Source organism: Panthera pardus, unplaced genomic scaffold, assembly GCF_024362965.1.
Source record: "Panthera pardus isolate Hobbes unplaced genomic scaffold, ASM2436296v1 HiC_scaffold_20, whole genome shotgun sequence".
In the NCBI taxonomy this organism is placed as follows: Eukaryota; Metazoa; Chordata; class Mammalia; order Carnivora; family Felidae; genus Panthera; species Panthera pardus.
The window spans coordinates 90,481,716-90,509,210 of NW_026526766.1; the positions used below are offsets into that span (position 1 = coordinate 90,481,716).

The 27,495-nt window shown below is 59.6% G+C and overlaps 1 protein-coding gene across 5 annotated transcripts in view; it reads right to left on the reverse strand.

Annotated features, from left to right (window-relative positions):
• Positions 1-7,239: 7,239 nt before the first annotated feature.
• The window catches only part of OLFM1 (olfactomedin 1), a 37,371-nt gene continuing 17,115 nt past the window's right edge, over positions 7,240-27,495 (reverse strand). For 3 of the 5 annotated variants that reach the window (XM_053908499.1, XM_053908500.1, XM_053908501.1), the window contains 4 exons: positions 25,246-25,401; positions 23,066-23,285; positions 15,812-15,918; positions 7,240-8,916 (listed from right to left, as the gene is read on the reverse strand). In XM_053908499.1, the coding sequence (XP_053764474.1) occupies positions 8,242-8,916; positions 15,812-15,918; positions 23,066-23,285; positions 25,246-25,401 (1,158 nt within the window). In that variant the 3' untranslated portion in view covers positions 7,240-8,241. Of the gene's footprint in view, positions 8,917-15,811; positions 15,919-23,065; positions 23,286-23,468; positions 23,796-24,737; positions 24,807-25,245; positions 25,402-27,495 lie in introns of those variants that run through there. The other 2 variants (XR_002076268.2, XM_019434968.2) reach the window with 2 other exon arrangements.

The following is a 27,495-nucleotide window of genomic DNA, read 5'->3' on the forward strand; positions in this document are numbered from 1 at the left end:
AGAGCCTCAGCTCCTTGGGCATCGAGGTCTGGTAGCTCAGAGGGGGAGGTGAGTAGGGAGAGCCATGGCCTCGCCCAGCCAACGTGGCAGGTCAGCCTGACCCGTGGCTGCAGCACCGGGGACACACCTGCCACTCACTTCTCATGCTGTGCGTCCACCAGGAATCCCAGAGAGAGGCTCCTGGGCACGATGTCACAGGTGACCTTGACGAGCAAGGTCATGGTCCACGTCCCCAGGGCTGCCAGCCCCAGTGCCCCTGCTGTCAGGGAAAATTCTAGACCAGACCAAGTAGCCCCAGGGCCATGTGCCGCCATCAGGGAAAATTCTAGAGCCCTGAAGCTTTTGCCTGGTTTATTTGTTATCCGATGGTCTTAACGTCCACACAGCAGCTCTGCTCCCACTTTCCCACAGGGGATGCCCCGTCTCGGGACAAACAAGTCTCACAGAGAAGCTTAAACGAGCAGCGTGTTTGGAGATGGTCTGAGCGAGCCCCAGACCCAGAGCCAGCGGAGCCCAGATTGGGATAATTTCACCATGAGGGGGATCGCACAGCTCCGAGGAGGCGTCTGTCCCGCTGGCTTGAGCGATCGCCTTGAGGCACGTCCGTGACACCCGTGGTTGGGGCCAGTCCAGGTGGGTGGAGGCCGCGGCTCAGGGACACTGTTCGGGGCCAGGGTGGGGACGCATGCGAGGGGCACACGTGGAGACGAGTCCACGAAATGGAGACGCAACAGATTGCCCTTCCCTGGCAATCTGCCGCAGGCCCGTGCTGTGTGCCGGCTCAGGTGTGCGGCCCGGGGCCCCAGCGGTGGCCGAGCCCCAAGGCCCTCTGCCCCCGCGGGAGCTCACGTGATAAAGCAGCAGAGGTCAGCAAACATCACGGAAGAGGCCGCGGAACAGCGCGAGTGAGCCTGTCTGCAGAAACGCAATTTACGGGCACCGTTCTCGAAACAACTGGCTGCACCTCATCAAATAATGTTTCTGTAACTCAGAGCTAATTGGTTTTCACCGTCAACCTTACGCATTCTTTGGAGTAGGATCTATTTTCTGACTCTCTGTATCTGTACCCGTCGCCTCATTTCCTCATTTCATTTCGGCTGCTCTGAATAATTCACACACAGCAAACTGCTTCTAGCTCCTTCCGCCGAGACATCGGAGGGGGAGGCTGCGCTGTCAGGCGGGCTGGGGGTGCGGGCAGCCTCCCCTGATGTGGGGCCTGGGCGATTTCGAGCTACAGCAGGGGCACCGACGGTGTGACCTCCACGGCCCCAAAGGCACTGGGGCTCTCGGGCCCTTCTCGTCCTTCTTGCGTCGCACCCGACTCGGGTTTGAGCAGCAGGGAGGAAGTGTGCAGAGGCCAGAACGGGGCGGGGGTGGGGGTGGGGGAGACAAGAACCAGAGCCAGGCCAGGTCCTGCACCCCACGGGGACGGCATGCCGGAGGGCGCGAACAACCTCGTCTCTACGCACGGCGGGCGCCTCCGAGGACGTCTGGAAAGGTTTGCTCCATTGGAACGGAGAACTGACCGCGGCTGGAGTTTCCTTTGCCTTTCGAAGGCCCGTGCCCAGCTTGAACCAGCCTTCCTCCTCGATGCTCTGGTGGGACTACGTGTACACGTCATGCAGGGGCAGAGCTGGGCCCTGGGGACACCCAGAGACTCGCACGCGGGTGATGGATGTGCCCCTGCAGGTGGGGTTCACCTTCAGGTGGAGAGAAAGTCTGCCCTGTGAGCCTCTGGGGCAAACGTGCCGGGCAGAGGGCACAAAGGTCCTGCCATGCCACGCCAGAGACGAGCAGACCCGACATTTGCGGTCTTCCCGAGACCGTGTGGCCCTGTGGCTCTAAGAGGGGGCTTGTCACTGTGGCTATCTGTCCATGGTCGGAGAGGCTGCTCCCTGAGTGCAGCAAGGTGGTGGGCACGGCCAACCCGTCCCCAGGGCCGCTGGAGGTCACCGACTGCTCCGGCCTGGGCTTCCCGGCCCCTGCGATGGGATGGCTGCCGAGACGAAATGTGGGATGAACTCGAGGGGCTCTCCTGGCACCCAACACGCCATGCTCTGGAGTCAGGGGCACCGACGGACTGTTAGCCGGGTCCCAGCATCCCCATCCCGAAGCCCCAGCCTCCATGCTGTGCCAGGTGGGCTCGGGGGGTCCTCACCACGGTGCCTTTGGAAGCCGCAGCCCTGGAGGGTCAGTTGAGGGGCCCCCGGGGCCCCGTTGGCCAGCCCTGGAGCAGGGGTCTGACCAGATGACGCTGGCCTCCAGTGGGCAGCACCCCCTCCCAGTGCTAGATGCCTACGCGTCCCTGTGGCTTCCTTTGCAAAACGCCCTGACAGCCCGTGCTGGGGCCAGAGAAGGCGAGGGTCTCAGAACAGGGTGTTTCTTACCAGAAAATCTCCTCTCAGCTTACATTAAGCCTGTACCTACGGAATCATTCCTGGCTCGAAGAGGCTGCCTGAATTTTTCTGTTATTTTATTGCCCTTCTACGGGCAAAATTAGCTGCTGGTTTTGCAACAGAGAACTGGGGGCTGGCAAACGCCTTCTGGAACTGTCTCATCTCCGTGGCCAGAAGGAGAGCCCCTCGGCACCCGGGGGTCACGCGTGGACAGACAGCCTTCCGGAGGCCGGACTCAAGGAAGCACATCCTGTCCGTCCTCAGTCATTTCTTTCTTTCCTCTTTTTAAAAACTTTTAAAATATGTTTATTTATTTTTGAGAGACAGAGACAGAATATAAGCAGGGGAGGGGCAGAGAGAGAGGGAGACACAGAATCCGAAGCAGGCTCCAGGCTCCGAGCTGTCCGCATAGAGCCCGACGCGGGGCTCGAACTCACAAACCGTGAGATCATGACCTGAGCCGAGGTCGGACGCGTAACTGACTGAGCCCCCCGGGTGCCCCCGTCCTCAGTCATTTCTGAAGCCCCTGGTTGCGAGGGCCGGGCCTGGAGCCTTGGAGCTGTAGTAAAACTTTAATTGAATGTCTCCTTTCTGGGCCCTTCCTGGGCAAGCATCGGCCCCTCCGCTCACCTGGTGCAGCCGCTGTTTTTCTTCTTTATTATGGCCTGCCACAGCCGATTTAACGGGACAACGGGCGCCGGCCTAAGCCAGACAGGCAGCCGGGAGCTGACAGCCGAGACTGTCCCGCTAATTAAAGGAGGCGGCAGGGCCGGGCCTGGGAGCGCTGGGGGTGGGGGGGGTGGGGGGTGGAGGGCAGGGGCCCCTCCTCCTCGCCCGTGCTGAGGGCCAGCGATGTCCTTGTAGCAGAAGCTGTTGGAGGGAGGCAGAGGGGACGTCCCCCCGGGACGACACAGAATCCGATAAGCAGAAATGAAACAATGAGAGTGTGGGGGAGCGACATCGCTCTCGGAGACCTGATTTTCAAGCCGGTAGCGGGGGGAGATCAATCAGGAAACTACTGGGTTTTTTTATTTTCACGGCGTCAGCCCCCTGCCAGGCCTGACTGGGGGAGGAAGGTGGCCCGGGGTCGGGGTCGGGATCGGGGCGCCGGCAGCCGAAAGTCTGGCCGTTAGGGGACGGCTATATGACACGGCACCAACGTCTCCAGGCACAGCTGTGCCTTCAGCAGAGGCGCATCCCGGGTCAGCCTCCGACCAGCGGTGCTGACAGGTTCAGGCGTCAGCTGGGCTCCCCGGGGCTCACTGTCTTCACCTGCTTAGTGAGGACAGCGGTGCCTTGGAGGCGAGGCAAGGGATCCCCTGCCAGGACACAAGCTTCCCGGAGCAGGAAAGGGAGGCCGGAGGGCCCCTGGCCTGGAGGTCACGTGGGGCCTGGCTGCAGCGCACCCCCTCCCGGGAAGCGGAGAGCGAGGGATCGCGCCCTGAAGTCGTTGCCGACGCCTGGTGCCCCGGCCAGCTGGGCAGGGGTGCCGTGGGGCCGTGGCCGCCTCCTGAGAACGGGGACCGGGTGCCAGCGTCACGTGGGACGCTCTCCAGCACCCCTCCTAGCACCCCTCCCACGCGGCCCGCGTCAGGCCAGGATGCTCAGGCCCCGAAGGGTGGTGGAGGCAAGGTGGAGCCCCTCCATGGATGTGATGGTGCAGGGCTGGGGCGGGCCGGGAGGCTGGGAAGGCGGGGCCGGTGGACGAAGTCCTTTGGGCGGAGTCTCCCTTGGAAGGGGGCCGGGCGAGTGACCACTCCTGTTTCGTCATGGCGGAGACGGGTCCCGCTAGCCTGCAGGGGCTTAGAATCAACCAGTGTGCGCGTGTGTGTGCGCGTGTGTGTGCATACGTGTGCTTTGCACACCCATACGTGCACACGTGTGTGGAGGCGCGTGTGCTGGGGCGGCAGGACGACGGGCACCCAGAGGGAGGTCCTGCTCCCCTACTTGCCAGCCGCCCCCCCCCCCCCCCCCGGACAGACCCCCGTCCCTTCCCTCCCGCAGCCACCCTGCAGCACTGAGTCACCAGCCCCCGGGGTTGGAGGACCAGGCACACCGTTCCGGCACCTTCCGCTGCCTGCTGGGTGATGAACAAGCTTCTGGTGACTCACACATGCTGTGCGTGCCAACGGGCAAGCCGAGGGCGGGGAGCGTGGCGCGCAGGGCCCGGCGGCCCCGGGTTCAGGGCCAGCCTGCCACTCGGCAGCGCGTTCCGGCCGCTCCTTGCTCTCCGGGGTCGGCGTCTGCAAAACGCACGTGGTGAGGCACCACGCGGGACGGGGTTTCCCAAGGATCCCTCAGGAGGCAGGACCTCACCGCGCTCTTAGAGTCCTGGCAAAATCTCTGGATTGAAGCACTTCGTGTCACCTCTGCGCGATGGGACGTCACACGGCAGTGCCAAGCAGCAGGGCACAGTCCCGTGCTCCCAATGTCGCCTTCAGGAGAAGTTGCTACACGAGGACAGCAAGGGGGCAGGGGAATGTAGAGGCGGGGCACCTTTCGTATAAGAAGAGTGGGTGTGGGTGAGGCCTCTCCTCGTTTTTGGCTCCGAAGGACTCGCTGTCCTCACAGCCTGTGAAAACAATCTCTAACAGTAGATTTATGAAAATGAAATTACAGGAGACCCTTCTGGAAACAATTTACTCAGGAAATGGAGATTGTTCTCTCCAGACGGCCTCCTCAGTACTGCAGGTCTGGGCCACCAAGGGAGGGACACCTTACCCGATGGTGAGTGGATCTGCCGTGGCCCCTTCACACTGAGAAAGCTCTGCTCCGCCAGGCCCAACGCGCTCAGCATCGGATGGACCGTCGGGCTCCCGGCTCCTCAGGCCCCGGAAAGCCCCCTCCCGTGCACCCGGGGAATCCAGCCTCCCGCCCTGTGGCGCCCAAGTTCCCACGGCCACTTCCTCCTGGCCTTGATTCTTTCAGTGAAAGTTGCCACGTCTCTTGGAGCCACACCAGCACAGGGGGCTGAGCAAGGATCTGACCCAAATCCCCCTCCGGCCTCTGGGTGGGGGGGGTTCACTTCCCCCCGAGGAACCGCTCGGCGTCCAAACCTCGGCTCAGCCCCGCCCCAGCGTCCACTCAGCCTCTCCGGGGACCTGTAAGAGTCTGGAACATTCAGATGCCTCCCTTCGTGTAGCTCCTCACCGTCTTGTGCACGTGGACACCGTTTTGGGGGTTGGAAGGTCAGCTGCCCTGAGAGACGACTGGGCCTCTTGGAGCCCGAGGCCCCCGATCTGGAGACAGGGAGCGTCACCTCATCTCCAGGGTGCGTGTGAGGTCAGAGGGGCACGTGGGGGCGGGGCGGGTGCCAACATCAGCTTCCAATGTGGTCTGTGCTCGAGTTCCCCTTGGAACCTCCGAATAGAATGCAGGTGACCGTTCCAGTAAAGGACCACCATCCACCCCCGTCCCGTGTGCTCAGTGATCTGTAGTCATCACTGCCCTTCATTTCTGACCCTGCTCACGGATGTGACCCGGCGTCTGTATGGCGCCCCCGTGCTTCCCAAGAGCCAGAGATGACCTCTGCCCCCGCAGCCGCGACCCCCTTCCAGCTGGCTTGCGAGAGAGTGGGCGTCCTCCCCCCACCTGGTCTACAGGACCCCGTGGGTCTACGGGAGCCACAGAAGATTCCACGGACAGGCGCGTGGGGTCAACCATCACGGACTTCGGAAATGGGAAAGCCCCGGGCCCAGCCACACTCAGAACTGGGTGTCTCCTGCCGTGGCCTCGAGTTCCCCCAAAGAGCCGTGGGTTTTGATTCCATGCCAGACTTTTAATAAAGAAAATTCATCCACAGATGTCCTGCCATCAGCCAATATATTCAGTTATTGGAATCTGGGAGATTTAGTGGCTGGCCGGTTGTTTTATTTGCTCTCTGGATGGAACCATTTTTCTTGCGTCTTTAATATCCTGGAGGAATATTTTCCCTAGCAAATACTCAGTCGGAGACAGCAAATCCATTCTGGACCTCTCGGGTCATTATTTTGTTCCTGGAACTCAGAACAGGTATTTGTACATTTGCTGGCCCCTCTGTCATTCGGGGACAGTCCCAAGAAGCTGGCCCATAATTGCAGCTGTAATTACGGAACGGCCCCTGGCCGATGAGCTTGGACGGGCTCCTGTCACACCAGGAACGGGCAGGGGCCTTGGAGGCTGAATTATCGCTTGACCGAAACTTGGGGCTCTTACGTGGATGACCAGCTCCCACGCGTCACGGGGACGGGTTTGGATGCCTCACTCCCAGAAGACCTGTGAAAACGTGAAAGTGTGACCCTGCCTCCCCCTTTGACCAGCTTTCCCTGCAAGCTCGTCCTGCAGTGGTGTGACAGCCGTCTTGCTCATGGGGACGAGGATCTAATTAAGGAGCTGGGCATCCCTCTGCCCGCCCCTCCTCTCCTGATGTCACCGGTCAGGGCCTCTCTGAGCTCCCTGGCAGAAGGACGCTGGGGTTCCGGCAGCAACAAGAAAGCAGGAAAGGATTTGGGGTGGGGGGTGTGGCCGGGCCCCCCTCCGCATCTACAGGCACCTGTGAGTCGGCCTGGGCTCCTCGGATGCGCAAGGTTCTCTGTCCCTCACTGCGTCCAGAGATGTCCCTGGAGGAGACCCCAGGGCAGGGTGAGGTGGGGTCCCGTGGTGCAGCCCCGCATTCAGATTCACCCCAGGGGGCGTGGAGCCCCAGGCTGGTTCTCAGGCTTTTGGTGGCAGTGGTGAGGGGATGGGGGTTAGAGACCCGTGGAGAGCGTGTGTCCTCTGGGGAGAGGACCGCCCAGACTCTGGAATATGTCACAAGGGGCCGGAGTCTCCGTCCCTTCCAAAGCCTCAGGAATGACAAAGGGAACAATATCTCCTACTATCTTTATTGTTCCTTAGATAACTGGACAGTACAAAGTTCCCCTCATATCTACTTAAAACCTGTACGTCCCGCGTTCTGTTACCCTCAGGAACGTTCCTTTCCCACTGGAAACGGAGTTTCCCCAGACAAGCCCTTGCCACCCATGGTTACATTACTGAGATAATTTAACAAGAGGAGTAGAATTCCTTTGATTACTATCAACATGAACTTGATTACCTCTTTCTAAGGGTGAACACTGAGTATTTTTTTTTTTTTTTCTTTTTGGAAACAAAAACCATCCACTTATTAACCCAAACTACGGCACGGCATTTACAACGTTCACAGCATCAACTGAACACACAGAGCTACCGCCTCAAGGAAAGGACAGACGGACGCGGCACGATATATCTACGGGGGACACGAGCTCAAACAAGTGGGCGCTGCGGCCGTCCGCTCCACGCGGGTCCGTGGGGACGCCGAGCCTCAGCTCAGCTAAGACAGGACACGCGGTGGAGAGACGGCGGCCGTCACGGATGAGTTACACTAGCCTACGTCGGCCCCTGCGGACGCCCTGCGCGGCCCGGGGCGGGGGTGGGGGGGAGCCCTGGTCGGGACACGGCGGTCACGTCCACCGGAGCTGGGCACGATCTAGGGGGGATGTCCATGCGACCTGACGGTAGTTGTTCTCGGCCGAGAGCCGGCCAACAGTCATTGCCTTGCTTCTGCATGAGATTGTTTGACCGGAACGGGGGCCGGGCGGGGGGCGGCGCTTGGGGGTGGGGGTGGGGGGTCAGGGAGCCCTGGACTGCAGGTCCAGCTGCAAAGACGGGGGGTCTCTTCCCAAGTGTGTCGCCCTCTTGCTCGGACCAGAAGTGCACGGAGAGAACGCTGCTGATGATCGTTTCGAAGTCAGTATATTATTAGCATCGTGAGCTTATCTTGGCAGCTGCTTCGCAGAGACTTCCACGCGGGTGAGGACCCGGACCCTCGGCCTCCGGGCGGGCGCGACTACAACTCATCGGACCGGATGACGTGGAACAGGGTGACGTTGTAGAGGATCTGGTGGCCGTTGTTCCAGGCGTACAGGGCGCGGTCCTTGGGGTTGTAATCCAACATGGAGATGTGGGAGTACTTGTTCTGGAAGGGGATGTCGATGTACTCGTAGGTGGAGGCGTTGGTCTGGTACGCGTAGTGGACCTTGGTGCCCCCCGAGTAGCCGTTGGTGACGTAGAGGGTCCCGCAGATGATGAAGGCCTCGCCGGCACTGCGCTTGGGGTAGCTTGTGTTCCAGGTCTGTAGCACCTGCAGGGACACGGGGTCCAGCTTGCTGATCACGATGTTGCCGGCGTTCTGGTTGGTGGCGTAGACGGCCCACAGCCCGTTCTCGTCCACCATGAGGTCGATGTCCGAGTGGCCTCCCCAGGCGTAGTGGTACATGTTGTTGTAGCCGGCGTAGTCCAGGCTGCGTGTCTTGAGGATGGCCTCCGTCTTCAGGTCGAACCTGATGACGATGTGGCTTTGGAACTTGTTGAAGTAGATGGAGCCGTTGTAGACCACCTGCCCCGTGCCGGACCAGGGGTGCGGGAGGCGGTGGGACGTGAAATTGTCCGTGGTCATGAAGTCGGCCATGGATTTGTACTCGCGGACGAAGCGGTTGTTGTGGTAGCCGTCCATGTACCAAACCTGCGGAGAGGGCACACCCGTCAGCCGCTGGGGGTGGGGTGGGGGGAGGGCTCCTCCCTCGGACCAACCCCCTCCCCCCCCGCCCCCCCCCCCCCCGACTCCGGGCTCAATCTACCGGCCATCGGGCCGGCACCGAGAGAACCAGGGAGGCCACACGGGGTCCCGTCATGTCCCCCCTCCGAGCCCGCAGGGCGCGTGTCCAAGGGCCCAGGGCTGCTCCCCGCCTGGAGAGAAGGGTCCGGTGCAGAGAAGGGCTGGGGGAGCACACCCTGCAGAGGGGGCTTGGGGGCCGCCGGGCCCGAAACGGAGCCCTCTGCTCGGGCTGTGTCCACTGCTCCCTCCCCAGCCGGGTACACAGCAGGTGCTCATACTCATGGGGGGGAAGGAAGGGGCTCCATCAGGGTACGAACCCCCAACCAGCGAGACGGCGCCGGATGAGAACGCCCGCAGCCGCCAGCGGCTCCTGTGGCGTGGGGGCCCACCGCCAAGGGCGCCACGGAGGGCCAGCCCCCTCGAGCCAGGGGCCGCCGAACACGGGACCTCTCGCCCCTCCAGGCCGTCACGGCTGCCCTGCCTGCCGGGCAGGAAGGCACCGATTTGGCGTTTGGGGCGCCGCGCGTGGGATCTCTCTGCCACACCCGACGCGGCGGATTTTTCTCCAGGAAGAATGTGGGCTTCGCGCAGGGCCCCCGGTGTCACAAGCCACCACGATAACAAACCCAGTCGTGGCCCCCATTTGGGGCCACGGTGGAAGAGATTTCCGATTATCGCTTAAATGCCGGTTGACTCGAAAACGGTCTAGACTTTGTACAAAACGCTTTAGTCATTTTCCACCAATACGGGAGCAAATTAGAAAGCAATGCAGTTAGTCAGAGGAAAGTCTGCCGGGCTAGTGCAATCCCCAGTGCATCTGTCTGGCAATGAGACAGCTGCTTTATCCATCAAGGGCTCTGCCGGCTGCAGGAGAGATTAAGGGCGTGGGGCTTTCAGACATGGCATTACACACGCGTTAAAAAATTTACAGAAAATCATAACCTCGCTCCTGAGGCATCCATTCGGATGCTTAGAGGCAGGTGCGCTTTCTGTTTTTAACGAGATAAACACACACACACACACACACACACACACACACACACCAAAAAACCCGGGTCTCGTCTGGAGGCTTTTATTGCCCTTAGCCCCCCGGCAGACCAGCCCACGGTGATGTGGGTCTGGGATCAGAAGGGGCAAGTGCCGTGAATCAAGGGGTTTCGGAGGCCGTGACTGCGCGGCCGAGGGGTGGCCCTCCTGCCTCCGCCTGGCTCTCTCCTGAGACGGGGAGCTCACTACTGATTCCAAGATGAGGCTCCAATGACACCCCCCCCCAAACCCTCTCCTGACCCGTGCCTGCAGGAACTGCCTCTCTCCCTCTCTGAATGAGCACAGACATCTCCTCCCCCACGAGTGGGCCTGTGATCCTAGAGACCCCCAGGGTCCGGTGCCTCCTTGCCGTGGGCAGAGATGGGTGAAACGGGCATCGAATTGCTCAGGATTTGTAAACTGCCTTTTCTTTCCGGGAATTAGCAAATTGGATGCAGGGCACCATGCTTTTGGAAAATGCAATTTAGGTTGGGAGGGAACATCAGCACAAGGGGCTAAACGTTTAACCACAAAGAGACAAGACACACTATGCAGAAAGAGGCACATGATCACAGCCCCACGGGCCCCGAGAGGAGGGGTCCCTGCCTTCACAGAGGGCACCTCTCCTCACTCTCCTCTCCCGACCGGAATGCCTTTTCCCTCCTTTCCACGTCCCCAGGCTCACACGGAATCCCGACTCTCCGGCCTCGTCCTGAACCCCCACAGCTGAGCCCCTAGAGCCTGGAACCCGGCTGCCCTCTGAGCCCCGGGGCACGCCCACTCCCCAGAAAGATCACACCGGACTCCAGGGACGCAGCCAGGCACACGTGTTGGTTAAAGCTCCCGGGTGAGGTCGGACCCTCCGGCTTGGAGCCCCCGCTGCTTTACTGTGGACCTGACCCTGCCTGGCTCCTCCCGGGACTCTCAGCCTGGGCTCCTCGCCCCCCGGCCCCACCACTCCCACGTGACTGGTTTCCCACCACTCCCACGTGACTGGTTTCCGCCCTGGCCCCAGCACCAAGATTTTTAAGACCCATCTCTGGATTAGACAAACCAAGTGGAAAACCATTTCCCCAGCTACACAGGGTGAGTGTGGGGCCAGACCGTCTCCCCGTGTCCCCTCCCGGGCAGCTCAGGGCCCGGCCCAGAGCAGATAAGCAGGGGGGTCCCCTTGACAAACCGACCGTTCGAGAGTTCTTGCTCCCAGCCCAGGTCCAAGGCCAAGGCTCCCGCAAGGCTGAGCTTCTGGAACGTGTGGGGCGGCCACGAAAGGGTGGCCCAGGCCCGAGCTCCCGGCTGGAGGCCAGACCCTACCAGATGTTTGGGCACTTGGCATTCACAGCCGGGTGGGGGCGGGAGACCTTTTTCACCTCTGGGCACTCGTGCTTCCCGGGAGGACTCCTCTTCCGTCTGAGACCCAAGGCCGGCCACCCAGGTAAAGGCCCAGGTCAGCACCGCCGTGTCTAGAAGCCCGGGAAGAGGTCTGTCTTCACACACACGGGACTCTGTGGCCGGGACTGGCCCCCTGCCGCTTCTGGTTCTCATGCCCACCCGAGTGCCGAGAGGGCTGTTACCCCCATTCAGACAGAAAGCTGAGGCCAGAGGGGTCTGGTGGGTCTGCCAGTGGGCAGAAGCTATGCCCACACCAGGTGGCCAGGCCCCGGGCTCCCAGCCAGGAGGGGCTCTGCCCCAGGGATGGGGGTGCCCCTGACATCCGGGGGGTAGAGGCCAGGGGGCTGTGGACCACCCTCCTCTGTACAGAGTGATGCTGTCCCCGGCGTCAGCCGGTGGGGCCGACGAGCCACGGGGGTGCTGGCCTGGCCCGGAACCCGGCATTATGCCCTCAGGGCACAAGGTCTTGCCCTGGAGCCCGGAAATGCCCCTGGCTGAAGACCACCGAAACCCTCCCTTCCCCTCCTAGGAAGAGGGCCGCACACCTGTGTGGTGCATGGCAAGCGGGTGTGGGCGACACCCAGGCCCGAGGTTTCTTTTGCTCCCGCTTAGGAGCCCAAGCAGACACATCTTTCCCCGGGCGAGGCCGAATTCAGAAACATGCCCACCTTGACCTTCGTAGGCGCCAGTGATCTTGAGGAAGGGCCCTGTGGACGACCAGTCCTCCTGGAGAGATTGTCCCAGATACAGGCGCGGACCCTCGGTCTCTGCCTGGCCTCAGTTTCCCCTTCACAGAACGCGGCACGGATGACGTGACCCCGAGTGCCCTCCCCTGGCCTCCTACATCAGAGGCTCAGAGGCGGCCGTGGCCACAGCAGGCTGCTTCAGAGCGCATCTCACGATGGAAACAGTGGCCTGTGCCCCCGTGCCCTCAGTTATGCCATCAGCTCCCTGCTGGCTCCGGGGGCCTGATGACGAGTGAACCCCCAGACCATCACTCTCCCCAGCTTCCGCCTGCCTCTGCACCTGCCAGGCCAAGTCCCTGGCTCCCGGGGACTGAGAGGTGCTCCCACCGCGATGCCCTCTCCCCCCACTGGTCAAGCTCACCGCCCAGAGGCCGTTTCCTACGCTCCCCCGGAACCCCCTGGGGCAGGGAGCTCTCAATTTTGTAGTGGGGTGAATGGTGGCCCCCCCAAAGATATGTCCACATTCAGGAACCTCTAAATGTGACCTTATTTGGAAAAGAGAGTTTTGCAGATATCGTTAAGGATCTCCAAGTGAGGGCCTCTGGGTTAGGGTGGGCCCTAAGTCCCATGACTTCTGTCCTAAGAAAAGAGACGTAGACACAGAGGGACTGACACCTGGGACATCCACGGCAGAAGCCAGCCAACAGGAAGGAAGGTGTTCTGGACTCTAGAAGGTTGGTCCACAGAGTGGGCAACAGGTCTCAGAATCGGGGCAAGGGGTCTCCTGGGGGTGGGTGGGGGGGCGGACACAGCCCGGCATCAGGGTTAAGAGCTTCTGGAGTCCCGGTGCCACCACAGGCGTGTGGGCCCGTCACGGCCGAGAGAAGGCAGCATCTGGACACAGTGGAAGGACACCAGAGGCCAGCATAGCGCCTGGCACACAGCTGGTGCTTAATAAAGGAGTCAAGGAAGGACACAAAGGCGCCCTGAGCTAACCTTGTTCTAACAGCTCAGCGCAAGGGCATCGGGAAGCAGCAAGCTGTGGCTTCTACTCTGCAGCCCCCCATGGGTCCCCCCTCCGGCCGCCAAGGACCCCCGCACAACTTCCCCGCCCCCGGCCTCTGGCCGCGCGCCTCTCGCTGAGCCTGCCCCCAACACTGACACAGATTCCTGTTTCCCTTTGCAGCACGTTACTGGTCTCCCGCGTGTGTGGGACACCCCAGACGGGAACACGAAACAGATCACACGAAACGGCGCTCTTCCACATCAACGGCAGGGCCCGGGGACGCGTCGCGCAGCCGGCTGGCCGGGAGCTGGCGGTGGCTCCGAACAGCCCCAACCACACGGGGGCCGGGCTCTGAGCTGCCGAATGCCCAGCGCCCAGCGGCCCCCACCAGCCAGCCCCGGCTCCTCCCTTCCCCTTGCTGGCGGCTCCCCGCGAAGCCTCCTCCCGCCGTCCCTCTCTGGCACGCTCTGTCCGTCACCAGGGCCTCCTCTCCTGGAGGGCGATTGAGTCATCGAGCAGAAAATAGATGTCTAATTACCAAGAGGATGCATCAGCCCTCAACAGCCCCGCACACCTCCATCCTCCCTGTTCGGGGCGGGCAAACAGCTGGGCCTCCAGGAGCCCCGACACGTGGTATCTCTGGGAAGAGAGATCCTCTGCCCGGTGCTGTTTACAACAAAGGAAAGCGACATCAAAACGGGGGCCAGAGGCACGTCTGCAGCGTCAGACGCGGGCTCAGTGCCCCCGACTCGGGTTCATTCTCCGCAGTGACCGAGGCTGGCTCCAGGCTCCCCAAGGGCCTGTCTGGGTGTGTGTGTGTGTGTAGGGGGCGGGGAGGCGGGCTGCAGGCAGGAGGTGGGGAGAGCGTGGTCTGGGGAGACTCAGCCTGCTGCACATGTTCGTTAATAAACCCACGGACCGGCCTTTCCCGAGACCTGAGGCAAGAGACTGGACCCGGGTTTTCTCATCAAACGGCAGACGTAAGGGTGGTCTCCACACTGGCAGGTGGCTGGAGGGTCGCAGGAGGCCCGACCGGGGCAGGCACGCGTGTCGAGGCCCAGCCGCTACCTTCCCTTGTGTTGACGGACCTGCGCGCACAACTGAGAGCGTGAGCGGTGCCGGCACGGAGAGCGGTGCTCTCTCGGGGCCCTGCCTGCGCGCCTTGCTTTTGTTTCCCGAGTGCCGCCCCAGAGCAGAGCTGGGGTTCGCCACGAGGGATGTGGACCAGAAAACCCATCCGAATAACAACTAGCCAATCAAACTGTCAGAAAACTTGCCAACGCCAGCTGACTGTCCAGACTCTGGAAACAAAACGGAAATGCCCGGCAGACCCGTGTCTGCACGCATATCCCGGGTTTGCAGTCAGTCCCTGGCCGGCCCCCCCAGAGTCCTCCGCGGCAGGGGCTGGAGAACGCCAGGAAGGCAGGAAGGCGCCCCAGGCGGGGGCGGGAGGGTGGGCAGACAAGTCTCAGGCTCCCAGAGAGCCCACAGTCACTGTCCCCCACCCACCTTCCCCAGGAGGAAGTGTGCCAGAAGCATGGAGCCACCCCTTGTCCCAAATACAAGAGATGATGCCTCATGCTTCCCGGCAGGCGTGCGAGTGGGGGAGGGGAGCTGGGGGGATCAGGAATCTCGGGGAGAGAAAGCCACCCACCCCTTCCCATTAGAGTCGCCCAGACAAGGCCCTTAGAAGGTCTCGGATTTCTAACCCCCCCTGCTCTCAATCCTGCCTGAAGGAAGAGGTGAGACTTTTTACAAAAGTGATCAGTTTCCAAATGTCCCGCAACCCCCTGAAAACAAGGGGGAGGGAGGGCAGGAACCGCCCCGGAGTCTGGCCTGTTCACGCGGGGCCAGGGCGCATGGCCGCGGGACAGCGACAGCTCTGTGCGGGCTTCCTTGCGCTCAGCCAGCCAGCCCTCACACCCCACACCCCAAAGGGGCTCAAACACCACAACCTAGGCCCTGCGTTTCTCTCCTTTTCTGTGTTTTTACCCAGGGGAAAAGTCTAGAAAAAAAAAGAACACAGCCTCTTCCCTAAATCAAAAAGGAACACGAGTTTCCATCAGCCTTGAAAGGAATAACAAATGAAATACAAATGAGATGTCATTAAAGTAAGGAAGGCCAAACAGTTCTCCTGGAGCAGAGATGGGGCTGGAAACGTCTGGGGCGGCTGCAGCCACAGAGAAGGACTCCAAGCACCCCTGCCCCCTCCCCCCTCCCCAACCCCTCTCCCTGCATATCCCTGCCCCCTCCCTCTCCTCCCCCGCCCCTCCCCCTGTCCCCTTCCTCTGCCCCTTCCTCCCTGCCCATCACCCCCCTCCCCAGCCAGAGAGACAGAGTCGAGCCTCCTCGGAGGCTATGCACGGATCCACCTGCTCTGACGGTCACCGCAATCCATCTCAGGGCATCCTACAGTGACCCATCCCTGTGGTCTGGGGCTCTGGGTTAGCACGGGGACCTCAGCGAGGGACCTGGGCCCCTCTGCAAAGCTGCCTGGGCCCAGGAACACACCCCCAGGGGCCCCAAGCTGTGCTCAAGCCACAACCGCTGGAGTGGTTTTCTGGGTAGGTGGGCACCCAGGCATCGGAGCGAGGGCCAGACACACGGGGGACGGAGACAGGCTCGCCTGGCCCACGAGGGCACTCTTGTCCAAACAACCTCACACCCAGGCCCGACGGAGGGGGGCACTTACCCTGTTATCCCCTTCTGGGGCCAGAGGGTCTGTCATCCAGGACCCGAACCTCGAGCCAGAGGTCTTGATGGTCACGGGGTCACTGATGCCCGTCAGCTTGCCACAAGCTGGAAGACAGTGCACAGTGCAGAAGGGTGAGTCCCCCGGCCCGACCCCAGCCTCCCACCGCAGGAGGACGCGGGTCCCCTCCGCCCCTCTGGGTCTAACGGCTGCCCTTGTTTTCCTGGGCAATGGGCTCAGCCACAGCTCCAGCCCATAACGCGGCCGGAGAGATGGCAGGGTGCATCCGAAGGCCCCGTGCTGCAGGGTCACCCCAGGGCTCCCTGCAAGGTGCCGCCTGGGCCCTGAGGTGCCTCTCTGGGAGGAGCCCGCTGCTCTGCACCCCTCTGTCAGTCAGAACCAGACTAGGGGAGTGGCCAGCTCCTCCTCTGCCGGACAGCCTGCGAGCCTCTCCCGCAGAGGGAGAAGCTCCCTTCTGCCTGGGGGGAGCCCTGCAGCCTGAGAGCAGAGACCCTGGAGGCATTGATGGAGCAGGGCAGAGGGACAGAGGGGCCCTCGGATGTGGCCTGAGGGCCGGGACGGACTCAGGGCCACACAGCCACTCGGCACCGCTGAGGCTGGGACCCAGCACCCTTCCCACAGTCCCATGGGCCTCCCAGGCTGCACCTGTCGGCCCAGCAAAGACTCCACTCTCGGGCGAACACCAGCCTGTGTGCACAGCCACTCAGCCCTTCCAGAATCCTGGCCACAGGGCGCTCCTGACCCATAGGAGCCTATCAGCACGCGGACATGCGGTCCGCAAGGTCCCAAGAAGATCCGGGAGTTTTCGGAAGATTGTCAGTGACTTAACCCGGGGACACAGTTTAGCCAGGATAATCCGGCAAAGCGGACGGCAGGCCAGGCCTGAGAGACTAGTCTCTCTCTACAAACTTAAAGCGGGGTGAGTATATACATTAGCATCATCGCACAAGACTGCCGAGACAGACCCCTGACACCGCGGCCCAGTGCCTGGCAGGAGCACGGAGGCCGTGGCGGGATAGGTAAGAGCCACCAGCAGGCAGGAGCGGGGCTGGCTTCGCCTCCAAATTCCCATCGGTGGTGCCGCCCTGCTCCCGGCTGCTGCCTTGAGTCCACACCTATTTTTACCCGCCTATCCCTTCCCCTTCTCCAGATTTCCTGTCTGTTCCGCCTTCAGGAGCAATCGTGTGCTCTCCCACGTAAGTACTGTCCCCTCACAGACCGCGCTTCCGGGCAGCAGTCATGGCTCGCAGGCTGCAGGCGGGCCAGGTCTCCGAGAACCACAGCAAGCTTGCCGGGCCCTGTCCCCCCTCTGTGGGAGGAGAGAGGGTGGACGAGGGGACTGGACGGCCGTCCAAGGTTAGCCAGCGTCTACAGGGACTAGAAGTAAGAAAAAGTGGGTGGGTTCTCGGAAATCTCAGGAGAGCCCGTACCAACTTTTCACCTAACGCGCCTCTTGAGGATTCAGGGTGGGGTTCCCTAAGTGTTTGGTCTGGAGGAGGGGGAACGTGGGAGAAGCAGGACCCAAGGCTGGTGTCCCCCTGCCCGGTAGGGTTCCTGTGACCTGGGGGCTCTGGGCTGCCAGGAGACAGCAGCTTCTCTGAACTGGGTGGGAATCTGGAGATGCTGACCAGGGACCCCTCCAGCCTCCCCACCGCTGAGCCAGGGGACAGCGGTCCTGCCTGGAAGGAGGAGTCCAAAGGGGCCATCGCCCCCAAGGATGTCATGGCTTGGGGAACCCAGTGGGCCTGCGGGTTTCTATCCAATCGCCCACCGAAGTTCCGGCCAAGTCTGTGCAGCCATACCCCCCCCCCCCCCCCCCCCCCGTGCTGGACGATGACTGCCCGAAGGAGAACAGATGTCTGTCCCCCACGCCATACTCAGAAGGCAAAGAGCCGGCCAACGCCGCAGCTCGGCTCAGATGCCGGGCCCTTCCTGCCTCCACACCTTTGCTGGGGATGTTCCCTCCACCTGGAATGCACCCCCCCACCCCGGCTCCCCCCACCCTCCCACCGGTCCTCTGTGGCTTGGCCCAAACCCACGCCTCTTCCCGAGACCTCTGCCTTCTGAACTCGGCCCACCTTGTCCCCACTGACTCATGCTCACGACCACACATTTCCTGGGGCCGTGGACCCAAGCGGCCCGGTCTTACCGCCCCAGGCAATAAGCCCGTTGCACTCACGCTCTTTCCGCAAGGCCCAGCCCGGGGAGCTGTCCGTGAATGAGTGAGTGAGTGAGTGATCGCTCAGGTACTTAGAGGTGAAATTACTCCTCTCAGAAAATCCTCATGAGTCTACTGCTTTGCTATGTGCCCAGCACAGGGGACAGCAAGGGAGCGAGGGTCACCCTCCCCCGAGTGAGGCACAGACCTTCTTCCTCTTCCACGAACTCAGAGGGGAGTAGTGGAGACTGAAGGGGTTGACCAGGGGGGAGAGTCCAGGAGGGCAGCTGATGTGAATCATGGCTGTGAACTCAGACTACGGCTGTGGAGAAGACGGGGTTCGTCCCCAGCAGAGTCGGGGTCACGGCTGCCCTGAACCGCTACACCACGTCCTGCCCACCGTGAGCCTCCTGGCCTGGGCTGCGGAGCAGGGGAGCAGGGCCTATGGGGCTGGAGGCAGCCAGCCCTGCTTGAGTCAGGGAGTTATTTTTGGTTCTCTGTCCAGACGGGTTCTGCCATGACCTGGGGAGCTGACATGATCTCAGAGAGCCCCGTGGCAGGGCCTCACGGAAGAGTCTTGGCACATTCAGTTCAGGAAGGTGTCCCTTTCTGTCACGAGGGCTCAGGATGTGCGTAAGGTGGGGAGGAGGCTCGGGAAGCGCCCCTGCGCAGGTGCAGCTTGGAGGGGGCGGAGTTGCTGGGCCCGCACGGCCGCCCTCGAGAGCCCAGGACGGGTCTCAGGAGGGAGGATGCCCGCAGAGCCGGGAGCCCGGACGAGGCAGTGTCCTGCAGACGAAGTCATTTGCCTCTTGCCATATTCCTAGAAGGAACTCGCTTCTGACAACAGCCTGGACAGTCTCCACGAGGAGCCGTGAGCGGGTCCGGGGCCACACGCCCGCCAAAGAACCAGGCCAGAGACCAGACCGTGGGGTCGACGGCCCCACGGCAGGCAGGCCGGGCCCCCCGGGCTTTTGGTCTCCCTTGCTCCCAGCTTTCATCCCTCAAGGACTGGGAACAGTTCGCAAAGCTGGGAGCTTGGGCAGACCCGTGTCCTTGCAGGGAGAGCAGCCTGAGGACAGAGCTCAGGCTGCACACAGCCCTGGAGCCTGGGAGGGGCACCCGGAGAGGGCCGCTCACCCCGCCTCCGCTCACGGGCAGGGCAGGGCAGGGCAGGCGTCAGGAGACCTCTCAGCAGGCATAATCCTGAGCGCTTCCTGGGAGGACTCCAGAAGGCGACGCCGGCCCTGCCAGGATCCCACCCAGGCCAAGACGTGAGGAGGGCCTCGGATGCGGGTCTGCTTCCTCCCCGCCACTGCCTCGGGGTCTCCTGCAGGCAGAGGCACCCACACTCAGCTCTCAAGCCTCGACGGGACGCAGCACCCTTGGGCCAGCAGCTCGCTCACCGGCCCCTGCAGGCCCCAGGGAGCAGGTCAGGGCCAATCCCTCTGCCTCCCTGAACCTGCCACACCTCCAGGGCCAGAGAACAGGAGGGAGGCTTCAGGCTTGCCTCCTCCAGGAGAGCGAGCCTAGGAAACGGTGCCGAGGCAAAGCGCCGTGCCCGACACCCAAAACTGGCAAAAACGTCTACAGTCTGATGGCTAGCAACGTGCACGCTGGGCTGGTGGGGTCGGTGATGCCCCGGGGCTTCATTCAGATGTGTTCTCCGTGGGACAAGAAAATCCCCCCCACCCCGCCACCACAGATTGTAGTGCTCTGGGTGTCTGGGCACTTCTTTCCCACCCAGGATGGTATAATGCGGGAAGCCCTAAAATCAGCTATCCCTCCCCCCATTCTTAAAGACAGGAAAACTGAGGCCTGAAGCTAGCAGGCACACGACATGCTCAGGATGTGTTGATGTACGAACAACATTTTGCACTGGATCCTGAGTCTCTGGCTCGGCTGGTGTAGCTGCTGGGTCACCTGACTCCGCAGGCTCCCCCCAGGGAGGCAGTGAAGTTTCACGCCCCAGCTCAGGGGACAGGGCCGCTGGGCAACCGTGGTGCTCGCTTATCTGGGAATGAGGGGAGCTGCAGGGGTGTGGCCGGAAGTGCCCCCCCCCCACCCCCGCACAGGAATGCCCAGAGACGCTGAGCCCCCCTCCAGTTTTCAAAAAGGAGTTTCAGAGTCGTGTTTTTCTGGCTGGGCCATCGGGAAAAACATACAATCCCCTTGAGAGAGAAATCTTTACCAACAGAGACAAAACAAATGGAACCTTGTTTGTTTGTTTTTCCCCGTGTATGTTTTGGGGTCAGGGATCACCAGCATCGTGGACTTAAAGAGAAGGCGGCCACAAGGAGAACCCTGATTAGAGGCGCTGCACCGTCACACCGGGCAGGTAACGAGGTGCCGTTTGGCAAGCCAAGGACCAAGAGACAGACTGGAGACCAAGGCACCGAGGCGCCGGGGCGGGGCGGGGCGGGGCCGGGGGGGGGGGCGGCCGGGGAGCTGCGGGAGCCCCAGCCACCAGCCCCCACGGAGCCACCAGCCCCCACGGAGCAGGAGGCGGGCTCCTGTGCTTCGTGCTCACCGGAACCTCCAAGCAAGCAAACAGCCCGCTAAGATGGGGCCCGTTTGCAAGGCGGAAATAAAGACCAAAACAGCAGCCGCAGGACGGGAGTGTGGTCCTTAAGTTACTGAGCCTAAGTGACAGCCCAGGGAGATGGGACAGCTACTGCTCACTGTATCATCCACTGTTCATCTACCCCCACACCTGCTCACCCACCTGGCTGTTCATCTATCGACTGACTGACCGCCTACCTTCCTGCCTCCCTACCTACTTACCTATCCTCTGCTATCTGCCTGCCTACCTAGTTATCTATCACCTACTTCCTAACTGGCTGCCTACCTATCACCTACTACCTACCTCCCTCCCTCCCTCCCTGCCTGCTTGCCTACCTGTCACCCCCTACTCTGCCAGATGCAGTGTGCAGCCATGATGGGAACAGTGTCCCTGGACTTCCACCGCGACCCCAGGGCACGGGGACTCCTACACCCTCACCGTACAGATAAAGCAGGTGGCAGTGCCTTGGGAGAGTCACACGGCCACAGAGCAGCACTTAACCACTTTACCGCACTGCCTGCCCCAGACGGAGGGTTCTCCCGCTTTGGTGTTGTTTACCTGAATCGCCCGGGTGCTGGTTAAATGCAGATCCCTGGGCCCCACCTGCAGACTCCGATTCAGTGGGTCTATCTACAAGTCAAGGTGTTTCTGAACAAAGAAACGCAGAGGCGAGACCACACGGCTGCACTCCCGACACGTAGAGAATGCGGTCCCCGGGACTGGTCCTCTCTCTTCGCTCCCAAATCAACCATTTTGGCGGCCCCAGGGGAACCACGTGAAAGCCCCAAGGTTCAAAGTTGCAAGGAAAATTCACGCAGCTTCTAAAAATAGGCCAAGTGTTTTTAGGGGGTGGCATCCCCCTCGGAGAGGCCTGCGGCTTCTCTGCCTTGGTAACTTTCCACTCTGAATTTCCGTTTTGCTCCCTGACCCCTGACTGGGAAAGCATGGAGGTTTCATCGCCATTTCTCACTGGTATACACAGTCAGTATCCCAGCGAGGGGAAAACATAGTCAAAGAGCCCTCCCCCACCCCCAGAGTCCTCAGAGGCTGGGACAGACCTCTCAGTGGGGGTGTTGGCAGGGTGTGGCCAGAGAGAGGGGATGGTCAGCGTGGGGTAATTGTGGCTAGAAACCCAAACCTGTGCCCAATGGTAAGAACCACACAGCCCATCGTCTTAAACATAGCCCCATCATTGTGAACATTCGAACATCCACACGGACCCCTGCAGTGTCAGAACAGGTCCCGGGTCCCCCAGCCCCCGACACTGGGGTGCGGTGAACCATGTCACTGGAAAAACGCAGCAGACGATCCCTCATGTGACATGGCGTAAGTGCCCACGGTAAACCAGATTAAACTCCCAACGCCTCTCGCTGTCCCTTCCGGGGCTGAGGTATGTAACAAGCGTCTGCCTTTGCTGAGGTGCCTAGAACGGCATTTGAGATAATCTGGATGTTCGGACCGGCTCAAACGGGTGCGGGGGGCGGGGGAGGGGGCCCTGCCGACTCCTTCCTCGCTCTCTGGACATTCCCTTTCACCTCACAGCACTAGGGATTTTAAAAAGTATTTGTGACCTTCGGGACGTTGTAAGTTTATAAAGAGGCATTTGGGGTGTGTTTTTGTGTGTGGGGGGAGAGGGAACAAAAAGGGAATCAAGTTAGAATATCAGATAAAAACCTAAGGGAAGCTTCTTCGTAAATCAAAATGACCCTCCGTCACCCTAAGAAGTACACGGCAGGGACACGAACCACCTTGGTGTCAAAAAACGGTAGGTGAGAAGGGCCAGCGAGTCTCGGTAAGAAAACCCAAGAATTAATTGGAAAAACTGAAACGTGCTAGAAGAGTGGACCCAGACGCTAACGAGCCACGACTTGTGGAAGCAATCCACGGGAGAGTTGACAAGGCGAGCGGGTATTCGATCCCAAGAACCTGAAGGGGTTCCCCCAGCGGCGGGGGTCCTTCCCGGAATAGGACAACGGGGTGGAGGGGCCGGTGGGCTCAGAGTTGCTGCTCTATCCAGGCTGTTAGGAGGGACTCGTGCCTTTACTCCCCGTGAACGGCAAGTCCTCTACCATGGTGTGACTGGAGTTTCTCTTGTCTTTTATTCAAACTACGCCCGATGCGTTCTCTTGGGAGTTTCCTCAGCCCCTGTCCCCAACCCGGAGAGAATCTGAGATGTACGTTTCCAGCCCTATCGACCTCGTGTCCTAAACTCACCCGGGGACACACGCGCGCGCACACACACGCACACGCTCGTACACATCCTTCAGATGGTGTGTGGCATCTGATGCCTTCTCCAGATGTGCGACTCCACGGGGTCTGTGAGCTGGCCTTCTCTGCACAGGGTGGGACAGTGCCCTAGCCTGAGTGCCGCCTACCGGGGAGCCTAGGCGGGAGCCCTGCCCGGGGCCTCTCTGAAGCCAGGCGGGCGCTGTCCGCTTCAGCACCACTCCCTAAGCCTGTGTGGGAGCGGAGGTGGGCGGAGCAGAGCCGCGCCCCCGCAGGGTTCTGGTCCTACCTAGTTTTTGCATGCATGCACGGAGCCTTTCTTCAAGATTGGACACTCTGCTCTGCAGTTCATCGTAGTCATAGGCGCCAATCTCCTCTTGCAGCTCGTTAAGCACTGACGTCAGGTTCTGGACCTCCTCTTTAAACTGCAATACCAATTTGGCATCGGCCTTGTACTCCTCCAACACAGGTATCAAAGGCCTAAGTTCATCCATTTTCGCTTTTATCGCCTGCAAGGTTAAAATAAGCTGGGTTCAGTGCTCTGCGTGCAAAAACTTGCCACACCCTGCCTTGGCCTGGCTTCTCTCCCTGGGTGAGGGAGGGTGTGCACCTTCCTGCTTTCTTTATAGGCTTATGTATTCTGGTCCAAACGGGGTAGAAAAGCATATTAAACAGTCTCCAGAACACCAACATATTTGGGAAAGTCTTTATTGTCAGTTTAGAATGCAACATCTTAAGGTTACATGCTTTTAGTCACACACACAGAGTTTCTTTTTTTTTTTTTCTTTTTCAAAAAATGCATTGACAAGGGTTCAAACTATCCATGAAATGCATCTACAGTCACATGCAAAAGAGGATCCTGGTTGTATTCAAGGTTCCTTAGTGATATGGTGCTAAGTATTGGAAAATAATAGCAAAACTGCATGGTGCCCAAGCTCTCTGACCCTCTTTCATGGTTACATGGGAGTGGACTGCCTCTTCAGTCAGTGCAGCATTGAAAAAACGCTTTTAAGTTAGCCCTGCAAGCAAGAAAATGAAATACTGTTGAAGAGCTGCCTCACTAGCTTGCCTTAAACAGACAGCCATTAATAGACAAATATTTTCATGGTCACTTAAAAAAAAAAAATCACACTGCGATGTTAGATTTCGTCCAAACCAACTGCTTTAACAGTTACAGAGCTTCCCTCGCAATTCCTGTTGAAATTCTCAGTGCAATTAAAGCATGGTAAAAGGCAAGGGGCTGCTTCTCCTCCCCCGGGGCCATACTGCCCCCAGTTTTGGAACCGGGAGGGGGATGCCTGCGTGCACAGTACCAGCACGGCGCAGCTAGCCCTCGGCGGCTAAAGGCACCCTCTTCTTTAGGGGAATCTGAGTCTACCACGGAGAAGGGAATGAATGCTGCCCTTTCAGGGAGAGACACAAACTCTTTTTGGTCAAGCAGGTCAAAATCTCTCTCTGAGATAATTCGCAATGACGTGTCAGGAGCAAGGACGTGTTCACCTGCCTCCGACGTGCGCAATCGCTTCATTTCTCCTCAACAGGCTCAGGCCTGCTATCGTTTTATTTATAATATAGATTTATGACTTCGTTAGCCTGCCATTTTGCCTATATAATGTATCGCTCTTAAAAGCGGATTAGTTCTTGCTTCATGCAGGGAGCACATCAAAGGAAAACATTAGCATAAAAAGGACAGGAAGACAGAGCATCAGCAATTTCTAGTCAAGCAGGGTTGTGTAATTTGACCTGTTCGTTTATATCTGGGCTAGATTGCTAATTAACATGCATGTATACCTTAATTGAGGTGCGTATAATTTTTCAATTTGAACATTTTGAAGCTGACTAAAGTAGAAATGTATATATACATATTTCTACATATGTATATATAATTTTAGGGCCAACTCTGGCTTTAATGTCCAGAGTTACCCGGGGGGTGGGGGGGGGGGGGGGGGAGAAACACTTACCAGGAAGTGAGAAAGATGTTGGTGTCTCTCTCCTTCTTCCCTGCAAATCTACAGTGTGCCTTGTCATAGCTAAATTAGGTCAGATGTGAAAAATTGCCCTGAGTGATCCCCGCTCAGAAACGGCTCTAATCAATGAAGCTAATCCTTGGCTAATGTGATTTACCTGCAGCAGCTTGAGAATGACAACGACCAATCATGTCCCTTCCCGGCTAATCTGTGACCTGGCTCGAGAAGCCAGGTCTGGGGATCCCCCTGCACCCCCCCCCCCCCCCGCCTCAGAAGCTCACGGGGGTCTGAAAGCCATTCCTCAACCCACCCCTTTCAAGGTGTCATTCGCCAAACCAGGGCGGGGACAGGCTGCCTGTCTATTTCCAAGGACAGCAGCCCCCTTGCAAAGGGCGATTCTCGCTGGGCTCCTCCCCGGGCTCCCGGTTTCTATTTCCAGAGGGAAGGGGTGAAGCCTGAAGGGAAACCAAGCCTGGTCTCGGAGGAGGAGGGACACACTTACCTTGAACTGCCTGGCCAGGTGCTGCCTGTGGCTCTCCTCCACCTGTCTGAACTTGGACTCCAGCCCCTTCATCTGGTTCTCCATCTTTTCCACGTACTGTAAGTCTCTCTGAGTCCGCCTGTCCAGGACCTCTATGGACTGAGACATGTTCTGCACCTGTCAAAAAGGCAACAGGTTCAAGGAAGGAGCCGTAGCAGGTGCCCGCCCATCGTATTTGCCTTCTAATACACGACCGCGACCTTTTCCACATGGCCAACACACAGGGAACCGGAAGCGGCCCACACATCATTTACTAGTTAATCATCAACACCGGGGAGTGTTATGACCAAGGACTCCCCAAACAGAGCAAATTGCTTTGGTAAACATTTCGCCCGCCACGTTCCAGAATGCTTTTCCTTGCAGCCAGGGCTGCCAATCAGGGGTTCAGGAGCGTCAGGTCCTCCCTGGTCACGGCTCCAGGCACATGGCTTTGGGTGACTCTTTTTCTTCCCTGTGTCAGGGATTGTGTTTAAGTCTCTCTACTCTGCAGGATGAAACCAGTTAGGCAGGCACGCATACCAAGAAAGACGAATAGTGCCTTTGGGCTGCCCCCACCCCAGGAAGAGCCTCTCTCTCCTCCTAAATCTCCCAGCCGTCCTGTTGCCAAGGCTGATGGCAGGAGCGTGGAACCAAGGAACAAGAGAACTGTTCTCCCTGACTCTCTATCAACCCCTTTCCCCATCCTGCACACCATCCATCACGCCCCGCGGTATCACAGGTAGATGACTGCTCTGCAAACATGTACATTCCGAACATACAGTCAGGAATCGATCACCCAGCAAATGAATAATCACTGTTTTACATCTTTGCAGGCAGATCAGAATTGAGTCTCGCCTCAAGATGGAACTTTAATATTCAACAGGATTCCAGGGAGCTTGAAAGAAAACAGTTTCAGTGCCGCCACCTGCCAGAGCGTTTTATTTTCGGGAAAGTGGCTCGTGCTCCTGGGCACAGGCATTTGGGGCGGTGGGGAGGCAGAACGGAGCTCAGGGTCGCTGCAGCGGAGTTTGGGTCATTTTCCCCAGAGTCCAATCCAATTACGAGGGAGGACGACACCTTTACAACCGCGCACTTTCAGCTCTGCTATTCCGCTGCCTTTGAAAACTCTCTCCCTTTTAGAAACAGAATCATTTGGGTATGACACGTAGTCAGACTTGGCCAGTGGAAAGCTGGTAGTGGTTCGGTTTCTGTGCCTCCTGTGCATCCTCCACCCCCACAAATAAAATAAAATAAAAGAGCACATCTACAAGGCTTCTCAGTGGGAGAAAAATTGACATTACTCATTGCAGCACTTTGAAATGCCCGGAATTTTACGGTTAGTTATTTAAAAGTAACACACAAACTCAGTTTAAAAATTCACGTTTGTAAAATACAATACGTGGGTGACTCTGACTCTCTCTGATCCTTTCTCTTTAGACGTTTCACGGGGACCTGGAATATATTTGCTCTCTTACCTTCTCTCTCCCTGCCCTCCTGGCACTGAATAACCAGCTGTCTTACCTCCTCACACTGAGTAACTACAGCACTCCCTTTGAGAAGACTCGTGAGTTTTGGTTACCTTAAAGCCCAGCCCGAACACCACCTCCTCCGGGGAGGCTTCCAGGATACGCCAAGCCAGGAGTGGCTGCACACTGCTTGGAAACAGCACTACCTTGTCGGTGCCATGCCTGCAGGGCAGTAACCCACTCGTCTGCTTCAACAGCCAGGGGGTGGGAGGGGGCTGGGCCTCGTTCACTCCTGTAACCACAGCACGAGGCCCACACATCATAACGTGGGGAGTGTCCCCCCAGCAGCCACAATGCTGGGAGCAGGAACACAAATGGCGCCTCCAGTCCAGACCCCTCTCCCCTCCTCTCCTGGGACATCCGATTCCCCAGGAGCAAGGGCCTCCGTGGGCAGAGCAGAAGCCACTGGGTCCGCCGGCTCCAGTCTCGAACTGCCAACAGGGGCCACACGCTGCACAACGGGCTTTTCATTTGCCGGGGAAGGAAGGCTTGTAACCAATTTTAAATAAGATCAAATTTAAGATTTAGAAAACAAAATTTAAGGATGCCAAGCTACCCAGCTGCCTTAACACAAAACGCGACTCTCCCTCTGCCTCTCCCACCTCGAGGGAGGGTGGACCCTCCTCTCTGGCGGGTCACAAAGCGGAAGGGCACAACCACTCCCAGGAGCGCCGGAAGACCCCGCCCGGGGCCACCCACCCTCTCT